Raw genomic sequence first — 19,807 nt, 5'->3', positions numbered from 1 at the left:
CAGTTTCTCAGCTTCAGCTGTTTTGTTTGTTTGTTTTTCAAACAAGAGTCTCCCTGTGTAGTGTAGGTGGGTTTTGCAATTGGGATCTTCTAGACATTTTAAAGATGTTAGGAGGTTGGGGGACGTGCTGTGCAATGTTTCCCAACACCTCTCTGCCCTCTGTGGCAACCTAACAAACCTCCAGATTGGCCAAATGTCTCCTTGAGGAACAAAATTTCCCTATGGTTGAGAATCGTCGATCCTACATGAAATGCTAAGTACCAAAACGTAGACACTGCACTAATCAGAAGACTAGAGGGAAAACCAACATACATTATCCTTTCCTATTTCAGTTAAATGTTTTGCCCAGTTTATACCAAATGCCCAAGAAGATAAACCACCATGTGTCTGGCTCAATTTCTACCGCGACTGCCTTCAACTCTCCGGCCACACGTGAACAAATCCACATCATCTGCTGCTGATTCTCCTCCTCCCTGTCCCCCTACCCTCCCCACCCCGCCCCCACGTAGGAAGAACTGAGTTTGCACCAAACTGGACTTGCCGAGTCTCAAGCTGGCACGGAGAAGAGGGCAGGATATTAGGCACTGCAGGCAAGATCCGTGAAGAAACCCCAGTAAAACACCTGTTCTCCTTGATGGGGCCCTCAATCGGGGACAAGGAGAGCCCATTTCCACGCCAGAGCAGCCAGCCAGATTACATCCCCCCACCTCCTCTCCGAGGGGAGGCCAGGGTCGCGCTGCTGGTGCCACCGGATTTGGGGGTGGCCACCTAAGTCCCTCCTGCGAGGCGGATAGGGAGAGCCAAGAAGTCGCTGAGCCGTGGCGATCCCGGAAACTAAATTCATCAACGACTGGGGGTGGGGTGGGGAGGGGAGGCGCCCCACCCCTTCTTGACCCCAGAGCTTCCCGCCGGGTGTTCGCCAGCTCCCGGCCCTGGAGTCACACGTGTGTACGTGTGTGTACGTGTGTGTGTGTGTGTGCGTGTGTGGTGGGGGGAGGGGGTTCTCATTAAACACGCAGCCCCGAGTCCTGCACCCCGACCCCCAGGTTCAGACCCCCAGGCTGAAATTTTATCTTCACCCCCCCCACCCCGCCCCCAAAACCAAAAACCAACCCACACCCCGCCCCCCCCAGGGCCTCCAGATGAACCTTATCAACGCTAACAAAGTTTAACCATTTTCTTCCTAACTTGCAAACCGCAGCGCACACGTCCGAGCTTCGCAGGTGAGACTTTCTTCCGTTCCAGAAGCTTCCGGGGCCCGCGGGGTTGAAGAAGCGCCTGTCACCGCTCGCTCCGGAGCCCGCGTGCGCGCGCGCGCGCGGCAGGGCCGAGGTCGCCCCCCGCGGCAGGACCCGGGCCCGGCCCCCCCCCCCCGCCGTGACGCGACCAGGCCCGGGCGGGGCGGCCCGCTCCCCCCCCCCACCCCCGGCGGCCTCCCCCGGGTCACAATGGCAGCTCGCGGGCAAACAGTCGCCCCGGAGGCCGAGGGAAGGGGGTCGGCGGCGGCGGAGGGGAGGGGAGGCCGCGGCGCCGGCCCTCACCCCCGGGGTACCGACCTGGTTTAGGGACGCGTCCATGGCTGAGGAGAGCGGCCGAGTCCGCGGGTGGCCCGGCCGTCCCGGACGCTACTTCCGCCTCCCGCGCCGCGCCTCGCCCCGCCTCGCCCCGCAGCGGTTTCCACGCTGGCAGCGCTGACGTGCCCCGCGCCCGCGGCCGGCGGGGCGGAGAGGAGGAGGAGCCGGCCGGCGGCGGCGTCGCCGGGCGGTGGAGCCGCGCGTCGCGGGCGGCGAGGCGGGGCGGGGCCCCGGCGGAGGGGGCGGGGCCTTCTAGGCTTCCGTACTCGGCCTTCACACGCTGGCCGGGCCCCGACGCGCCCGGGGGAAGGCGGGAGGAGGAAGGCGGGGGGGGGGGGTAGTGGAACCGTCCCACACGCAACCTTTTTCAGAAGTGAGCGGCCCTCGTCGGAGTGGAAATATAATCGTCACAAAGTATCACTGCTGGAATGAAGATTTCTGGAACTACTAGACACGCACCTGCATGCCCGGGCCCGGGCTCCCCTGTCCGTCTCTTCCACTCCACCCCTCAGCATCCTTCAGGAATGGAACAGTCCGTTCGACCTCGGGGCCGGTGGGCGGGGCGATCGCCTTTGCGCCTGCGCAGCGCCGACGGAGCGGGTGGCTCAGTGATTTAGGGGCTCTTTAAATTCCCACGGGGCCCCTGGTCCAAGTTGGGGGTGTTTGTCTCAGCTCTTCCCATAGAAGCCTGGAAGGAGAAGATTTTGAGACAGCGCCTCCATGTCATAATTATACGCTTGTCCAGGGACGGGAGGAGAACAGTGATGATGATGATGATGATGATGATGATGATGATGATGATGATGATGATGATGATGATGATAACAGGTCTGCCCGCGGTTCCATTTTATTAACAGCATCCCTTTGATGCCCGTGTCATTATCTCGTCTCACCGGGCGGCTCTAGGTAGGACTGAGCGCCAGGCCTGGGCATCCCGGGCCGGACTTCCCTATCCATCACTCCTGCTCTGTGGAGGGGCCTGGTTTGTTAGTAATCCCTCTCACTGTGATGATGAATGGACTGGAAAATCACCCGTGGGTGTCGTGGGTAAGACACGTTCTCCCCCTCTCCCCCTCCCCCCGCCCCCAGCCCGAAGAACTTCTAGTAGCAGCCACGGTAACATTTCTTTTTCTCTTCTGGGCTTATACGCCTGTCTCCCTAAAGCTGTGGGTCAACAGTTTTGCCAGCCTAGGAAATGACATATTTTGCGCTATTTTGAATTTTAGCCAACTGTCCCGTTATGTGAAGCAAGCATTACCTAGCAAAGTATTTCCTTGTGTGTTGCCAGCCTTCTGAAGAAACCGGTGTCTGGTGTCGTGGGGGCGTGGTTCAAATGGTAGATCACCTGCCCAGCAAGCACCAGGCCCTAAGTTCAAACCCCAGTACTGCCAAATAAGCAAACAACTAGGGACATTACAAAGGGCAAAGGACATAAGAATTCACTTTTCCAAGAACGATAAATTGAATGTGCCTCTTTCTGCATGAGCAAGTACCATTACTTTAACCATGTGTTTTTAAAACGTTGCAAACATTTATAAAAGTTGGGGGGGAGAGAACATCTAATAACCAATGTATACACTACTTAAATTCTACTTAATATACTTTTTACACTTGTTAAATTGTCTTTAGTTGTACAAAAGGGTTTCAGTGCAACATGTCAGTTGATGAGTACGATGCATGTTGATCCATGCCACCCCTTCATCATCCTCATCTCCCCCAACGCCATCCATCCCCTCTCGTATTTTCTTTTACCTGTTTTAGTCCACATGTATCCAGATACATTTGGGTACACTGCACCTCAAACACATCACCATGGGTATCATTAAAAGCTTGCTTGCTTGTTTTCCCTCCCTCCTGTCCTCCCTTTCTTCTTCCCCCTCCTCCCCCTCCCCCTTCTTCCTCCTCCCACTTCCCTCCTCACCACCACTCCTCCTCCTCCTCCTCCTCCTCCACCACCACCACCACCTGTTCCTCCTCCTCCTCCTCCTCCTCCTCCTCCTCCTCCTCCTCCTCCTCCTCCTCCTCTTCTTCTTCTTCTTCTCCTCCTCCTCCTCCTCCTCCTCCTCCTCCTCCTCCTCCTCCTCCTCCTCCTCCTCCTCCTCCTCCTCCTCCTCCTCCTCCTTCTCCTCCTCCTCCTCCTTCTCCTCCTTCTCCTTCTTCTTTTGTGTGTGCACCAGTACTTAGGGTTGAACTCAGGACCTGGGTGCTGTTCCTGAGGGTTTTTTGTTTTTTTTGGGTTTTTTTGCTCAAGGCTAGCATTCTACCTCTACAGACACAGCTCCACTTCCAGCTTTATTATTATTATTTGGGGAAAAGTTTATTGGAGATTTTTTTTTAAGTCTGGGAATGTGGCTTAGTGGTATAGTGCTTGTCTATCATGCATGAAGCCCTGGGTTCGGTTTCTCAGTACCACATACACAGAAATAGCCAGAAGTGGCACTGTTGCTCAAATAGTAGAGTGCTAGTCTTGAGCAAAAGAAGCTCAGGGACAGTCCTCAGGCCCTGAGTTCAAGTCTCAGGACTGCAAAACAAAACAAAACAGTTAGACTTCCCTGCCCATGCTGGTTTTGAATTGAAATCCTCAGATCTCAGCTTTCTGAGTAGCCAGGATAACAGGCATGAGCCATCAGAGTCCAGCTCTTATTTTTTATTATTTTTTTTTTTTTTGGTCAGTCGTGGGGCTTGAACTCTGGGCCTGGGCGCTGTCCCTCAGCTCTTCAGCTCAAGGCCAGCGCTCTACCACTTGAGCTACAGCGCCACTTCCGGTTTTCTGGTGGTTTATTGGAGATAGGAGTCTCACGGTCTCTCCTGCCCGGGCTGGCTTTGAACCGCGATCCTCAGATCTCAGCCTCCTGAGTAGCTAGGATTACAGGCGTGAGCTACCAGCGCCCGGCTTCAGCTCTTATTTTTTTTTAAATTTATCTTTGACAAAAGTTTTTATTATATTGCCCAGGCTAGTCTCAAACGTATCCTGCCTCTCTGGAGTGCTAGGTGTGTCACCATGCTCAACAAGCACTTAATGTTTAAAGCGGCCTCCAGTTATCTGTGGATTACATTCTACAAAATAAATTCTAGAGAGTTAACAGTTAACTTTATTGTTTAAAAAAGTAAACTGTGAATCCAATGTGCGGAAATGGGGAAAACTGCTTCATCCTTTGTCAAACACTGATTTATAACAATCTTTCCCATTAGATTCTAGAAGCACAAACAAAGACAAGCTCCCCGCTCCCATAGGAAGCTCAGGTGGAGGTCAAGGGAATTGTCATAGCTTTCATTTTTGTTCTCAAGTTTATGATGTTCTTTTCCACTCCAGTGGCTAAAGAATATTGTTAAAATGATTGGCTTGTGGATGGACTGACAGGTAAATCTGATCATCACAATTCAGCATATTACTGGCTGCAAAGGAGAAAGGAAATGGTGGTTCACACCAATAACACCCAACTAAATAATAAATAAGACAAGGGAGACCTTAGAAAAAATAGAATTAAGTGACAAAAATCAGGAGTTGGAACTGATGAGAGAGAAAGAGTAAATAACCACGAATTTCTCATTTTTTAAGTATGAATCTATGGTTTCTTAAACAGACGCAAGGGTGTGTGTGTGTGTGTGTGTGTGTGTGTGTGTGTGTGTGTGTGTGTGTGTGTGCATGCAAGCACACGCATGTGCCCACACTAATGTCTGGACTTGAAGTCAGAGCCTCTCACTCATGCTCTCACAACTGGCTCTCTACCATTTGGGTACACTGCACCCCAAACGGATCACCATGGGTATCATTAAAAGCTTGCTTGCTTGTTTTCCCTCCCTCCCTCCCATCCTCCCTTTCTTCTTCCCCCTCCTCCCCTCTTCCCCTTCCTCCCCTTCCCCTCTTCCCTCCTCACCCCTGTACTCCAAGCTTTTTACTGGTTAATTGGAGGTAAGAGTCTTGAAGATTTGCTTTCCAGGCTGGCTATGAACCATGATTCTCTGTCTCAGCCTTCTGAGTGGCTAGGATTTCAGGCATGAGTCTCTGCAGACACTGCACAAGGATGCTTTTTCCAGAGTAGGTAAAGGCTTTTGTGGTTAGGGATTCGAGGATGAAGATAAACATAAAGACATTGCAACATCCATATTACAACATTTCATGTTCTTCTGCACTGCCTGGTCTGCTAGTATCTGCATGGGTTTTTTCTCTTATGAATTAAAATTTCTAAAGTAAATGGCTTGTGAGAAATAGATTTCATTCACTAAACCTTTCTGAGCAATTTCAGAGAAGAATGCAATCCCCGAAAGCAACTCCAGGTGGCAACCCTGAGACCGCTCAGGTCTTCCCGTGCTTCATTAGGGGACCCAGCGTTCACTAATAGTGGCTAGAAGGTAAAAAGAACAAAACCTTTTTATTGTCAAAATATGCACAAAAGGATTCTGGCCTGGCACTGGTGGCTCGCACCTGCGATTCTAGCTACTCAGGAGGCTGAGATCTGAGAGATCATAGTTTTAAGCCAGATGAGGCAGGAAAAGATCCATGAGACTCTTATCTCCAATTAACTACCAAAAAAAAAAAAAAAAAAAAAAAAAAGCCAGAAGTGGAGCTGTGGCTCAAATGGTAGAGTACTGGCCTTGGGGAAAAAACAAAACAGGACAGCACAAAAAGCTAAATACCACATTTTTGTTTATTTGTGGAATATAGACTTCAATGACAGACTTTTACAGGTGACACAGATACACACACTCATACATACACATGACAACAGATTTGTATAAAGCCATCCCATTTTTTGGGGGGTAATATGTTAAAGCCACAACCAGAAAACCACACAAAAGGGATATAAGCAAAGAAGGTGACGGGCAGGTGAGCTAGAACTGCATCTCGTTGGAAAAGTCTGACAGATTTACTCGGGAACAGAGCAGAGTAGAAACCAATGGATCAATAGGTAGACAAAGGTCAAAGAAACTGCAAGATTGCCAAGAATGGAATAGAGAAGTCTCCCGTAATAAAACACAACAGATTGGGGCAAAAAAACAATAGAAGTTACCTTTTCACAGTGTTAGAGTTTGAGTTCAAGACCAAGGTTTCACTCTGAATCTCTTTCCTTTCCTTCCAGACAGCCTTTCCTCTGCATAAATGGATGTCTTTGCCTAAGAGCTTATAAGGACACCAGACAAACTGCCTACCCTACTGACCTCATTTTAAAGCAATCGTATGTGTGTGTGCCAGTGTCAACATGGCTGAGTGGTGTTCTGACACTTGAGTCACACCTACTGTCCTTGATCACCTCTTTGAGAGTCTTCCCTTGAACTGCAAACATATCTGGGGGTTGGGAATTTGGGGGACACACAATTTAGCTCTCAATAATGGGATAATACATTGAGGGATGGCATGCAGAAGAACTGGTTCTATGCCCCACAATGGAGAATTAAAGATGTGATTAAGACTTAAGTAATGTGGGCTGGGAATGTGGCTCAGTGGTAGAGTGCTTGCCTAGCATGCATGAAGCCCTGGGTTTGATTCCTTAGTACCACCTGTGCAGAAAAAGCCAGAAGTGGTGCTATGGCTCAAGTAGCAGAGTGCTACCCTTGAGCTAAAGAAGCTCAGGGACAGTGCCCAGGCCCTGAGTTCAAGCCTCAGAACTGGCAAAATAAAAATAAAATAAGCAATGTGAAAATCAATCCAGGGCCATACAAGATGCACCAGGACTCGCTGTCAGGCAGGAGCAAAGGACTTTCTGGAAGTCATTTGACTAAGATCAGTCTGAAGGTTGGGTAACTGTATTACATCAGTATTTTCATGTTATGTAAGAGGTCAATATTTGGGGAAGGTTAGATGAAGAGTATATGTGAACCATTTGTATGTTTTTTGTCATTTTTTTGTTCTATCTGTTTTGGCTACTTTTTTTTTTAAGCCTGGAACTACTTTAAAATTAAAGTTAAAAATTTAAACATTGCCAGGTGCCTGTGGTTCATATTTGTAATCCTAGCTACTTAGGTGACTGAGATCTGAGGAGTTGGGTTTGAGGCCAGCCTGGGCAGCAAAGTCTGAGAGACTCTTTTCTCCATTAAATCACCAAAAAGCTGGAAGTAGAGCTATGGCTCAAGTGGTAGGACACTAGCCTTGAATGACAAAAGTAAGGGATAGCAACCAGGCCCTGAGTTCAAGCTTCAGTACTGGGACACATGCATGCACGCATACGCATACACACACACACACACACACACACACACACACACACACACACATACTCTCTTTTAATTAAAAATTCCATAGGCTCAAAAATTCCATTTGTGGTATAAGGCCTACTGACCTGAGCTTCTAGGAGCTTCTCTGGGAACTCAGCTCAGCTGGTGGGAGGCCCTGGCCACTAAGGGTGGTAGTCTGAGGAGCGAAGGCCGTGGGCAGACACAGTGCCGCATTCACTGAATGCCTCCGATTTTGACTTTTGACATTTGCCAGCGAAATGACATAATGCCCCAGGACGCTGTATAAACTGAAAGCACCAATGCTTCACACACAAGTGTTTAAAACACATCGCCCTTTGGATAACTGGGTCTCGCTACATCTTTTCTTCCACACAGAGAAATCACAAGCCACAAACCCCACTGTTCTATGATGCACAACTCAAAGGGCATTTTTATTTATTTATTTTGCCAGTCCTGGGGCTTGAACTCAGGGCCTGGGCACTGTCCCTGAGCTTCTTTTGCTGAAGGCTAGCCCTCTACCCTGGAGCCACAGCGCCACGCCTGGCTTTTTCTGTGTATGTGGTGCTGAGGAATGGAACCCAGGGCTTCATGCATGCTAGGCAAGCACTCTACCACTGAGCCACCTTCCCAGCCCAGGGCATTTTTTTTAAGCATGCCTATTAAGAAACATCCTCAATCTCTCCAACCCCGCACCCCCAAAACCAAAACCCCCCTCAAACGCCAGGCACACTCACGCGAAGTTCCGAATCCTGCCAGCCCCTCTGCCCATCACAGGCCGAACCCACCTCCTGTCTGCCCTGTGTCCCTGAGCCCTGGGCGGGGCCAGGCCAGGACTCCGCCCCCTGAGGCAGGCAGCGGGCACCGGATTGGGTGTGCGCGGTGGGGGCGGCGCCCAATCGCCGGGCAGCAGACAGGTGCAGGTGGGGACCGTGAGGGAAGAGGTGTAGGTGTCGGTGGCGGCGGCGCGGGCAGGCGGGCATGGCGAGCTGGTGGCGGGCGCTGCAGCACGCGGCCCGGCGCTACCCGTGGCCCACCAACGTGCTGCTGTACGCCGGGCTCTTCTCGGCGGGCGACGCGGCGCAGCAGCAGCTCCGCGGAGGCCCCGCCGACTGGCGGCAGACGCGCAGCGTGGCCACCCTGGCCGTCACCTTCCACGGCCACTTCAACTACGCGTGGCTGCGGCTGCTGGAGCGCGCGCTGCCGGGCCGCGCGCCGCGCGCCGTGCTGGCCAAGGTGCTGTGCGACCAGACGGTGGGGGGGCCCATCGCCCTCTCGGCCTTCTACGCGGGTGAGGGGCTCCCCACGGAGGCCACGGGGCCCCGAGGCCCGGGGTTGGGGGGCCGGGAGTGGGGGAGGATTCCAGGGGATGGGGAGCCGGGGTGGATGCTTGGGGTTCGGGCTCAGGCTGGAGCTGGGAGCTGTTAGAAGGCCGGGTACTGGGGGGGGGGAGGTGGCCAGAGCCTGGGGGAGGGGAGGGAGGGAAGGAAAATTGGGGGTGGGGGACACACTGTTGGTGGAGCTCCGGGATTGGGGAGCTAGAGTTCCAGCATGCTAGAGTCGGAGCTGAGAGGCTGGGTTTGTCACCAGTTCAAGGCTGGGTCTAGGTGTGTGTGTGTGTGTGTGTGTGTGTGTGTGTGTGTGTGTGTGTGTTGGGTCTTGAATTTAGGGTCTCACATTCTTAACTTGGCTCCCCCACCCTCAGACCCTAAAGCTGACATGCTACCACTTGAGCCACAGCTCCACTTCCAGCTTTTTGCTAGTTACTTGGCGATCAGAGTCTTCTGGACTTTTCTGCCCCAGCTGGCTTTAGACCTTGATCCTTCGATCTCAGACTCCTGAGTAGCTGGGATTTACATGCATGAGATACCAGCGCCTGGCCATTCTGCTTTAATGTGTTTTGTTTGTTTGTTTGTTTGTTTGGCTGTAATTCCATCACCTGCTATTGTAATTTAAGATTTACTACATTCTTTTGTGATGTCCCCAGTTTTAGAATGGACAGCTTGCTTTGCGTTCTCCTTTCAGCCTTTTACCCCAACAGCTGGTGGGTGTTCCACCAGTTGGAGCCACAAGCTCTCCCCCCTCCCCCCTTAATTGGAGACAAGATTATCTCTTGGATTTGCCTGCCCCCCCTGGCTTGGAATCTCGACCCTCAGATCTCAGCCTCATTCTCTTAAGTAGCTAGGATTACAGGCCTGAGCCATCAGTGCCCTCCTGGAAGCATCTTTTACAATTCTGTGTGTTTTGTGAACAGGTATGAGTTTTCTCCAGGGAAAGGACGACGTATTTTTGGACCTAAGACAGAAATTCTGGAATACATATAAGGTAAGATGGGCTGCTTTTTGTTGTTGTTGGTGGTGGTGGTAGTTGCAGGGTTTGAACTCAGCCTGGGCCCCATCCCCAAGCCTCTTTGTGCTGAGGATTCAAACCCAGGGCCTTATGCATGCAAGGCAAGCACTCTACCACTAAGCTGCCTTCCCACCCCAACTTTCCAGTTTTTGAGTGGTTAGAGATAACAGTTTCATGGGGACATCTCTGCTCCAGCTGACTTCAAACTTCCATCCTAAGACCATAGCCTCCTGAGTAGTTAGGATGACAGGTGTGAACCACCAGTGCCCCGCTAAGACAGGCTCTTGAAAAAACGTAATACATACATATTTGAGTATCTTTTAACAGTATGTACATTTTCAGTGAAACTGCTCTTAAGTTAGGGCTCAAGAGTTTGGTTGGCTCAAGAGTCCCAATTTTTTTTTGTCGGTGGTGGGGCTTGAACTCTGGGCCTGAGTGCTGTGCCTCAGCTCTTCAGTGCAAGGCGAAGCACTCTACCACTGGAGCCACAGCATCAGTTCCGGTTTTTTTGAATGGTTTATTGGAGTCTCATGGACTTTCCTGTCAGGGCTGGCTTTGAACCATGATCCTCAGCTCTCAGCCTTCTGAGTAGCTAGGATTACAGGGGTGAGCCACCAGCACCCAGCAAGAGTTCCAAATTTTGAGCAAGAGATTTTTTTTTTTTTTTGCCAGTCCTGGGGCTTGAACTCAGGGCCTGGATGCTATCCTAAGTTTCTTTTGCTCAAAGCTAGCACTCTACCACTAAAGCCACAATGCCACTTCTGGCTTTTTCTGTGTATGTGGTACTGAGGAATGGAACCCAGGGCTTCATGCATGTTAGGCAAGCACTCTACCACTGAGCCACATTCCCAGCCTTTTTTTTTATTATGCTGGTCTCAAATTTCTGGGCTCAAGTGATCCTCCTGGCTCAGCCTCCTAAGTAACTGGAATTGCATGCATGCAGTCCAGGGCCCAGTTGGAATATTTTCAAGGACTAGGGATTGAACTCAGGGCCCCATGAATGCCAGGCAAGAGTTCTACCACTTGAGCCAAGCTCCTAGCCATTGTTTTGGTTTTGCATAATGAATGAGGAGATGCTTGGGGGGATTGGCTCTACCTCCTCAAGAATGAGAAAGAAATTATATATTTGCATCCCTCACCCCCCCCTGTGTTCATAATGATTTCTGATGATATCCTATTTACTCTTACTGACCACAGTTTGGTAAGTTTTAGAGGCTAAGTTTTAGACGCTATTTACAAAGCAGGAATTACAGAAATCAGTCTCACCTTCATACCCAGGTGTGTATTTGCCTGAGTCCTTATGTAAAACAAAACAAAACAAAAGCCTTCTTAAGACATTAATCACAAAGGTGTTTATAGAATATAATGTTTCTTCTGGTTATTCCAGGCATGAAGAAAGTCACCTGCTGTTGTGTTTGCTCATGACAAATTTATATACTTCAGATCAACGAATAGTTTATTCACTTATTCAGTGAGCATTCAGTGAACAATCAATATTTATTTTCTGGTGGTGCTAGGGGGTTTGAACTTGGGTCCTCACACTTGCTAGGGAGGTGCTCTTGTTTCGGAAGCTACATCTCCAGGCCTGACTTTTTTTTTTGCTGGTTATTGTTTTGAGATAGATTCTTGTTTCCTTCACAGCTTGGGCCAAAAGCAGGACTGGACTGGAGGCATGGAGCAAAGAGGATGGGAGGCATGGCTGAAGTGGTAGAGCATCTACATAGCAAGCACAAGAGCTTGAGTTCAAATATTAGCCTCAGTGCCACAAAAAAAAAAAAAAAAAAAAAAGGAGGGAAAGACAAGGCAAGAGCAAAGAAGCAGGGGGGTCGCAGGAAGGATCTGGAAGTATTTAGGAGGTAGAACAGACAGCTTGATGAAAGGTCAGAAGTGTGGATGTTTGACACAGGTTTCCGGCTTCAGCAAGAAGAAAGGGCGCTGATTTGAGAAGAAGGGAAGATGCCAACAGTTTGGGAAATGTCTTTTAGACCCCTTAGATTATTCTCAGAGATGTCCAAACAGAGGAGAGTTAAGAGCTAGAGGTCTTTAGATCCTGCAGAATTGGGTCCAAACTAGGCTGTCTTTAGCCAAGCTTGATCAATGAAACTAAGAATACAAATGTTTAGAGTCTAAAAGAAGCATCTGGAAACATGTCTTGTAAGAGTGAGTAATGGTGATTGTTGTTGAGGACCAGCCCCTGCCTGCTTCATATTCTTCTGAAAAACCTTCGGAAGGACGGGCCTCATTTATTTGTTGTTCCTGTCTACGTCACACTCGGGTTTGGGGGAGGTTTGTGATTTGTGTTTTATTTTCTGCACAGATGGCTGGCAATTTTGGGCTCTTTTGGCCAGCTGTACTGCATGTTATCTTTTAGAAACATGTCTGCTATTCTTCTCTTTTATAGTTTTAAGAAATGACTTGGAATGATATAAAACTAGAGAATTTAAAGAACAGCTAATAATTTCAAACTTACAGAACTTAAAGATCAGGCTTGACAAACATTCACGTCCCCCGATGCAAATTCACCACTTGGTAACATTTGCTTTGTCATGATAAAGCCCCATTGACTTTATTATTTGCTTGCTCCATACTTTCATCCTTCAATTCATCTACCCACTTATCTATCCATCCATCCATCTATTCAGCATCTGTTTATCAGCAATCCATCATCCATGCATCTATCCAGCCTCTATCATTCATCCCTCCATGTAGCCAAACATACATTTTCTTGAACCACTTGGGAGCTGGCTTATACGGAATTATCTGTTACCCTTGGATACTTAAGTATCTATTTTTTAAGAACAAGAATATTTCTTCCCCAGCCTCAGTTCTCTAGGTTACTAGAGTTTGCAATTTCAAATGTTACAAAGATACTTTAACATACCATCCATATCCCATTTTCCCCACTGGACCAGTTTTATCTCGTCCCTTTTCTCTCTGACCTAAGGCCCAGTCTAGCCTCAGAAATGGCTGGTACTTGTCATTTTTCTTTACTGCCTATTAACCAGCAATATTTCCTCAGCCTTAACAACAACAAAAACATAAGCCAAGTGCTGGTGGCTCATGTCTATAATCCTAGCTACTCAGGAGGCTGAGATCTGAGGATCACGGTTCTAAGCCAACCACCAGAAAACCAGAAGTGGCGCTGTGGCTCAAGTGATAGAGCGCTCACCTTGAGCTGAAGAGCTGAGGGACAGTGCCCAGGCCCAGTGTTCAAGCCCCACGACTGACCAAAAAAAAAAAAAAAAATCGATCATGATATTGCTTCCTAGCAAGGGTGTGGTAGCTCATGTCTATAACCTTAACTGCTGTGGAGGCAAGTATCCTTGGAGAAGAGGAGAATCGTAGTTCCAGGCCAGTTCCAGGCCAGGGATAAATGTAAGACCCCATCTCAATCAGTAGCTGGACGTGGTGTTGCAGGGGTTAGTTTCTACCTCTGCCACATCCGCACACACCAGGTGGCACTCAGCATTCCACTGTGAACATGCTTCCTCCAAACTGCTTCTGCATTCCTTTTTATGTTTATTTCCTTTTTTTTTTTTTTTAATCGGTGGGTTATAATTCCTTACTGTGTTGATTTAGCATACTCAAGTGTCTCACGTTTGGCCAGTCTTTCAGGCTAGTTTCCATATCCTAGCAACCATCTTGCATCTTTTTTGTTGCTGTTGTTTCGTTTTGTTTTGATTTTGGGTTGTCAGTCATGGGGCTTGAACTCAGGGCCTGGGCACTGTTCCTGAGTTCTTCAGCTCAAGGCAAGTGCTCTACCACTGGAGCCACTGTGCCACTTCTGGTTTTCTGGTGGTTAATTGGAGATAAGAGTCTCTCAGACTTTCGTGCCCGGGCTGGCTTTGAGCCAGGATCCTCAGATCTCAGCCTCCTGAGTATCTAGGATGACAGGTGTGAACCACTGGTGCCCAGCTCCCAGGTTGGCTTTGAACCGTGATCCTCATATTTCAGCCCCCTCAGTAGCTAGGATTATAGGCATGAGCCACTGTGTACAGCTGATCCTGTTTTTATAAACATATTTCTGCCTCATTTGCTTATGCTTACTGGAAAATTACAATGTAAATATATACATTTTCTTTTCTTCCCTTTCCTTTTGTTTTCTTTGTTTTTAGGCCCAAGACCTGACATTTTCACTCCTTGGCTAGCCCTCTACCAACTAAGTCATACCTCCAACCTCCTATGTGATACTTTCTGGAAGGAATTGGTACTAGTGCCAGTTGACTTCATTCTGCACTTATGAATATAACTAATAAAAGTATCTTGGGCCAGGTGCTATGTGCTCAAACCTGTAATTCTAGCTACTCAGGAGGCTAAGATCCAAGGATTGAGGCTTGAAGCTAACCGTAGCAGGAATCTTATCTCCAGTTAACTTACACTGGAAGCCAAAACTGAAGCTGTGGCTCAAGTGCCAATTTTAAGCAAAAAAGCTAAGGGACAGGGCCTAGGCCCTGAGTTTAAGTCCTTGTACCAGTGCACTCACGCAAACACACACACACACACACACACACACACACACACACACACACACACACACACACACACACACACACACACACACACACACACACACAATATTGGGCCAATTGCTTTTCTCCCAGCTCTTTACCTTTGAGGTTTTAAGTAGTTAATTTAATCAGCTTAGTTGGAAATGTAGTACTGCCTGGGAATACAACCTGTCTTTTTTTTTTTTTTTTTGCTTTGTTTTGTTTTGATAGACTGAACGGTGTGCTTATTTTGAATGACTTAGCAAGCGTGCTAATAAAAGGTTTTCTTTCTTCCAGAGTGGTCTCATGTACTGGCCTTTTGTTCAGGTAAGTTTCAAATGACTTAGAATCTGGGGCTGGAGATGTAGCCCCCAGCATGGTGAGACATTGCAAAAAAAAAAAAAAAAAACAAAAAGCAAAAACACCCTAAAACCCAAATCAACCACAACCATCAGCCCCAAACCTCCCCGGCTTGTTGGCTCACGGCCTGGGCTTCTGGCAGGCTAACAGACTCTCCCTGTGTGTTCCAGCTGACCAACTTCAGCCTTGTCCCGGTGCACTGGCGGACGGCCTACACTGGACTCTGTGGATTTTTCTGGGCCACATTCCTTTGCTTTTCACAGCAGAGCGGGGATGGCACTTTGGAGTCGCTGTTCGTCTTCCTCCATAAGAAGGAGGCCTCCACAGAGGAAGGATCCCCTGAGAAATGAGAAGCCTGGCAGCGCCTCCCCCCACGCCCCACCCCATGGCCAAGGGCCCCGCCTCCATGAACTGGCTGCTTCACACAGAAAACACTTGCCACTCAGTTACGTGCTGCACTTTGAAGATGGAGATGATTAGTCATCCTTTAACTTTTACCTGAACCTTCTCCCCTATTCTAGTCGGAGAGTCTTCATTCTTTAATGCTTCCTCTAGTATTTTGGCTAAACTCATCACCAGTGGCAAAAGGTCATTTCAGAATTATTAATATTTCTGGGGCTGGGAAGGTGGCTCAGTGGTAGAGCGCTTGCCTTGCATGCCTGAGGCCCTGGGTTCGATTCCTCAGCACCACATAAGTAGAAAAAAAAAGCCAGAAGTGGCGCTGTGGTTCAAGTGGTAGAGCGCTAGCCTTGAGCTGAAGAGCTGAGGGACAGCACCCAGGCCCAGAGTTCAGGCCCCACGACCAGACCCCCTCCACACACAAAAGAATTATTAATATTTCTATTTGAATATTTTAATGCCAGTAAAATTCATATGCCCAGCGTTTTATTTATTATTATTATTATTATTATTATTATTATTATTATTATTTTATTTTGATGTGCCAATCCCAGGGCTTGAACTCAGTTCCTGGATAATATCCCTGAGCTTTTATTATTATTATTTTTTTCTCAAGGCTAGCACTCTACCACGTGAGCCCACAGCTCCACTTCCAGCTTTCTTTCTCTCTCTGTCTCTTTTTCTTTCTTTCTTTCTCTTTCTCCCTTTGTTTCTTTCTTTCTCTTTCTCCCTTTCTTTCTCTTTCTTTCTTTCTTTCTTTTTTTTTCTTCTTCTTCTTCTTTTTTTTTTTTTTTTTTTGAGATAAGAGTCTCACAGACTTTCCTACCCAGGCTGGCTTGGAACCTTAATCTTCAGATTTCAGCCTTCTGAGTCACTAAGATGACAGGCATGAGCCACTGGGATTTTTAAAAAGGATCTATTCTAAAAAAAACAAAAAACAAAAACTCAGGTTGTTTGCTATACACTTTTGAATCAGATCACCTTTTATACCAAAAATAGTTCTGATAGTAAATTTTTATTTAATTCAGATGAAATACTTGATGATCATGTTTTCCCCCAATGATCTGTAATTTGTGATTATGCTGATATTAAATTCTATAAGCACATTTTTATCATCTAAAAAAGGAATCATGTCAGACAGACATATTCTTTATAGAATATTTTATTGATATCTTTGGCTTTTATATTATTATGTCTAGCATAGTACTTTTAAATTAACATTTTCTAGTTTTGAACATATTTGATGACACTACAGATATATATATATATATATATAGTATATTTCCTAAATATATGAAATATCTGGCTTCTTAATGAACTATCGTGAGTGAAAGTTGTAAAAAAAATTTCTTCCTCTGTCAGGAAGAACTCTAATCTATTCTGTATCAGGGAACATAATTATTCTAAATTTCACACTGCATCATCTGGTATTTTCATTTATTTTCTTTCATTCAAGGCTCTACCACTGAGCTACATCCCTTGATCTCTGATATTACATCTCTAAAATTCGGGGCTTCAAAAATAAATTTTTACTCTTTAAGGTAGATTTGAGACACTTGACCTAGTCTTTCAGATTTGTTCACTTTGTCTAATCTCAACCCCATCAGGATTAAAAATTATGTGAATAACCAGGTGTGGTGGCACATTCTTGTAGTCTCAGCTGCTCAGAAACCTGAGGCAGGAGGAACACTTCAGCCATGAGTTTCAGACCAGCCTGGCCAAAATTTTTGAGACTTGTCTCTAAACAAAATAATAAATTGTATGTGAATATCTCAAGAAGTTTTAGCAAATTTTATCTACAAGTTAATTATTTCATAATCTTGTTGGTTCCAATGGCAAATTTCACAAACTTCAAGTAATGAAGTACTAAATTCTTAGTTTGAGAATTTATATTTATGATCAAGAATGTATACATACGCCAGGTGTTGGTGGCTCACGCCTGTCATCCTAGCTACTCAGGAGGCTGAGAACTGAGGATCATGGTTCAAAGCCAACCTGGGCAGGAAAGTCCATGAGACTGTTAACTCCAATGAACCACCAGAAAACTAGAAGTGGTGCTGTGGCTCAAAGTGGTAGAGTGCTAGCCTTGAGCAAAAGAGCTCAGGGAGAAGCACCAAAGCCCTGAGTTCAAGCCCCAAATCAGAAAAAAAAAAATGTATACCTAACTTTCTACACATGTAATTTGTATGACTGTGTACATAGGTCATAAGTGTATAATTTCTAAGTATATAATTTATGTGAGTGTAATTGATATGAAAATATTTTACATTAGTAATTTCTTGATGATTGAATTCTAAAACAACTGGATATTTACATTAGTTTAACAGTAGTTAACGTAATACAGAAAAGTATTTCACAATATGTAAGACAACTTTTGTCATCAAAAAGTACAAGAAGCCAGGCGCTGGTGGCTCATGCCTAGTATCCTAGCTCCTCAGAAAGCTGAAATCTGAGGATTGCGGTTCAAAGCCAAACCAATGCAGGAAAGTCCTTGAGACTCCTATCTCCAGTTAACTACCATAAGAGCCAGAAGTGGAGCTGTGGCTCAAGTGGTAGAGTGCTAGCCTGGAGCAAAAAAGCTCAGGCTTAGCTGGCTCTGGAGGCTCATTCCTATAATCCTATCTACTCAGGCGGCTGAGGTTTGAGAATCATGGTTCAAAGCCAGTCAAGGCATAAAAGTTCCAGGGAGACATTTATTTCCAATTAACCACTCAAAAAACAGAAGTGGTGCTGTGGTTCAAGCGGTAGAATGCTAGCCTTGAGCACAAAGAGGCTCAGGGACAGTGCCCAGGCCCTGAGTTCAAAGCCCAGAACTAGAAAAAAATAAGTAAATAAAAAGCTCAGGGATAGTGTCCCGGCCCTGAGTTCATGACCCATGACCAGCGCGTGCGTGCGCACACACACACACACACAATTATATCTAGAGGTGGAAATATGGCTCATGTGGTAGAGCGCCGGCCCACCAAGTACAAGGCCCTGAGTTCAAACTACAGTACCAACAAATAATAATAAAGAAGAAAATGGCTGTGACTGACATGAGAAAGGGGTTTTGAGGAAAGAGCAAGAAGACAGGAAATATTGAGGGGCAGCTCAGTGGCAGAGCACTGGCCTGAGATGTGCAATGCACGAAGCCCTGGGTTCCATTCCTCAGTACCACACAAACAGAAAACACTGGAAATGGCACTGTGGCTCAAATGGTAGAGTGCTAGCATTGAGCACAGAGAAGCTCAGGAACAATGCCCAGACCCTGAATTCAAGCCCCAGAACTGGCCAAAAAAAAAAAAAAAGTAAAGTTCGTGAGACTCTTATCTTCAATGAACTGCCAGGAAATTGGGAATGTTGAAAGTATAAAGGGATGAAGATATGTGTGATTACTCAGCTTACATGCAATTAAAAAATCATGTATAACTTGCACCTTATGAGCCATTTTCATTTTTGGAAATATCTGTATCATATCTGTATCATGGTTGGTGAGATGAGAGAGAATTAGGCCATTTGACAGTTTGGTGTATGTTTAAAATTTTTTTTTTAATTTTTATTTATTTTTTATTGTGAAAATACTGTACGGAGGGGTTACAATTACATGGGCAAGATAATGAGTACATTTCTTTTTTTTCTTTTTTTTTAATTGTATTTTATTTTATTTGAGAACATACTGTACAGAGGGGCTACAATTACATGGGCAGGATAATGCATACATTTCTTACCAAGCATTGCAGCCTCCTCCTTTGTTTACCCTTCACTTCCCTTCCCCGCCTCCCCCCTCCCCCCTATTTAAAATTTTTGATGAACCAAGTTTGTGGGTCTCTTTGGAAGACATCCATATTTTTCTCAAAATCTGTTCGGTAGGGTGATAGAGTATTCAATCACTAGCCAGTCCATGATTGACAGAGATTCATTCATACAGATGACAGTTGATTATTACCTGATGTGTGTTATTCGGCTTGGGCCAGAATAAGAAGCAGTTTAATGAGAAAAAGGACCAAATGTTCTGGTTCCAAGAGGAAAACAGTCAATCTCTAGTACTTCATTAAAAATTGCGACTTGTGGTTTTGAATGGTTTGAGTACAAAATTTGTTCTATTTTCTTTACATTAAAACCTCCAGAATTTCAACTCTGATGTGTTGGGTGGCTTATTATGTTGACTGCTTCACTGGGCTAAATGAGTATGCATAGTTTCTTTAAGAGGGACAACTCACAGTCATAATTTCTAATTCATGCATCATTGCTATGTGCTTTATTTGATTATTGGTTGCTTCTAAAGACTCACCTTTGAGGATTCATTTTCATACACACATGTACACATACATTTTGTGTGTATGTATTGGTGTGTATGTGTGGCTTGGATTTTATTTTTCCAGTGCTAGCCCTTGCATTCTTCCTTAACTTTCTTTGCTCACCACTGGTGTGGTGAGCCACACCTCCTGTCCAGAATTTTTTTTTTGGTAGGTTGTGGGTTGAACTCAG

At 46.5% G+C, this 19,807-nt stretch overlaps 2 protein-coding genes across 6 annotated transcripts in view; one reads left to right on the top strand and one right to left on the bottom strand.

Moving 5' to 3' along the window:
- LOC138825609 (pyridoxal-dependent decarboxylase domain-containing protein 1) overlaps positions 1 to 2,204 on the bottom strand; it is a 42,347-nt gene extending 40,143 nt beyond the window's left edge. The window contains exon 1 of one of the 5 annotated variants that reach the window (XM_070020305.1): positions 2,034 to 2,204. In XM_070020305.1, the coding sequence (XP_069876406.1) occupies positions 2,034 to 2,039 (6 nt within the window). In that variant the 5' untranslated portion in view covers positions 2,040 to 2,204. Of the gene's footprint in view, positions 1 to 1,148; positions 1,222 to 1,556; positions 1,728 to 2,033 lie in introns of those variants that run through there. The other 4 variants (XM_070020304.1, XM_070020307.1, XM_070020308.1 and 1 more) reach the window with 4 other exon arrangements.
- Positions 2,205 to 8,726: 6,522 nt separating this feature from the next.
- On the top strand, positions 8,727 to 19,397 carry LOC138825608 (mpv17-like protein). Its single transcript, XM_070020303.1, has 4 exons — positions 8,727 to 9,036; positions 10,000 to 10,070; positions 14,879 to 14,908; positions 15,112 to 19,397. The coding sequence occupies exons 1-4, from the start codon at positions 8,727 to 8,729 to the stop codon at positions 15,289 to 15,291; spliced, it is 591 nt and encodes a 196-aa protein (XP_069876404.1). The 3' UTR covers positions 15,292 to 19,397.
- The last annotated feature ends 410 nt before the right edge of the window (positions 19,398 to 19,807 follow it).

Source organism: Dipodomys merriami, unplaced genomic scaffold (genome assembly GCF_024711535.1).
Source record: "Dipodomys merriami isolate MVZ:Mamm:240054 unplaced genomic scaffold, mDipMer1.0.p SCAF_138, whole genome shotgun sequence".
NCBI classification, from domain to species: domain Eukaryota; kingdom Metazoa; phylum Chordata; class Mammalia; order Rodentia; family Heteromyidae; genus Dipodomys; species Dipodomys merriami.
The sequence above is the reverse complement of the archived record's forward strand: the minus strand, read 5'-3'. Positions and strand labels throughout refer to the sequence as shown.

What these genes read in the sequence shown, in the direction of transcription:
- LOC138825608 (XM_070020303.1), top strand. Translation starts at nt 8,727, where the DNA reads ATGGCGAGCTGGTGGCGGGCGCTGCAGCACGCGGCCCGGCGCTACCCG. An exon ending in CCTCTCGGCCTTCTACGCGG is followed by an intron (nt 9,037 to 9,999) that starts GTGAGGGGCTCC and finishes TTTTGTGAACAG; the next exon opens with GTATGAGTTTTCTCCAGGGA. An exon ending in AATTCTGGAATACATATAAG is followed by an intron (nt 10,071 to 14,878) that starts GTAAGATGGGCT and finishes TCTTTCTTCCAG; the next exon opens with AGTGGTCTCATGTACTGGCC.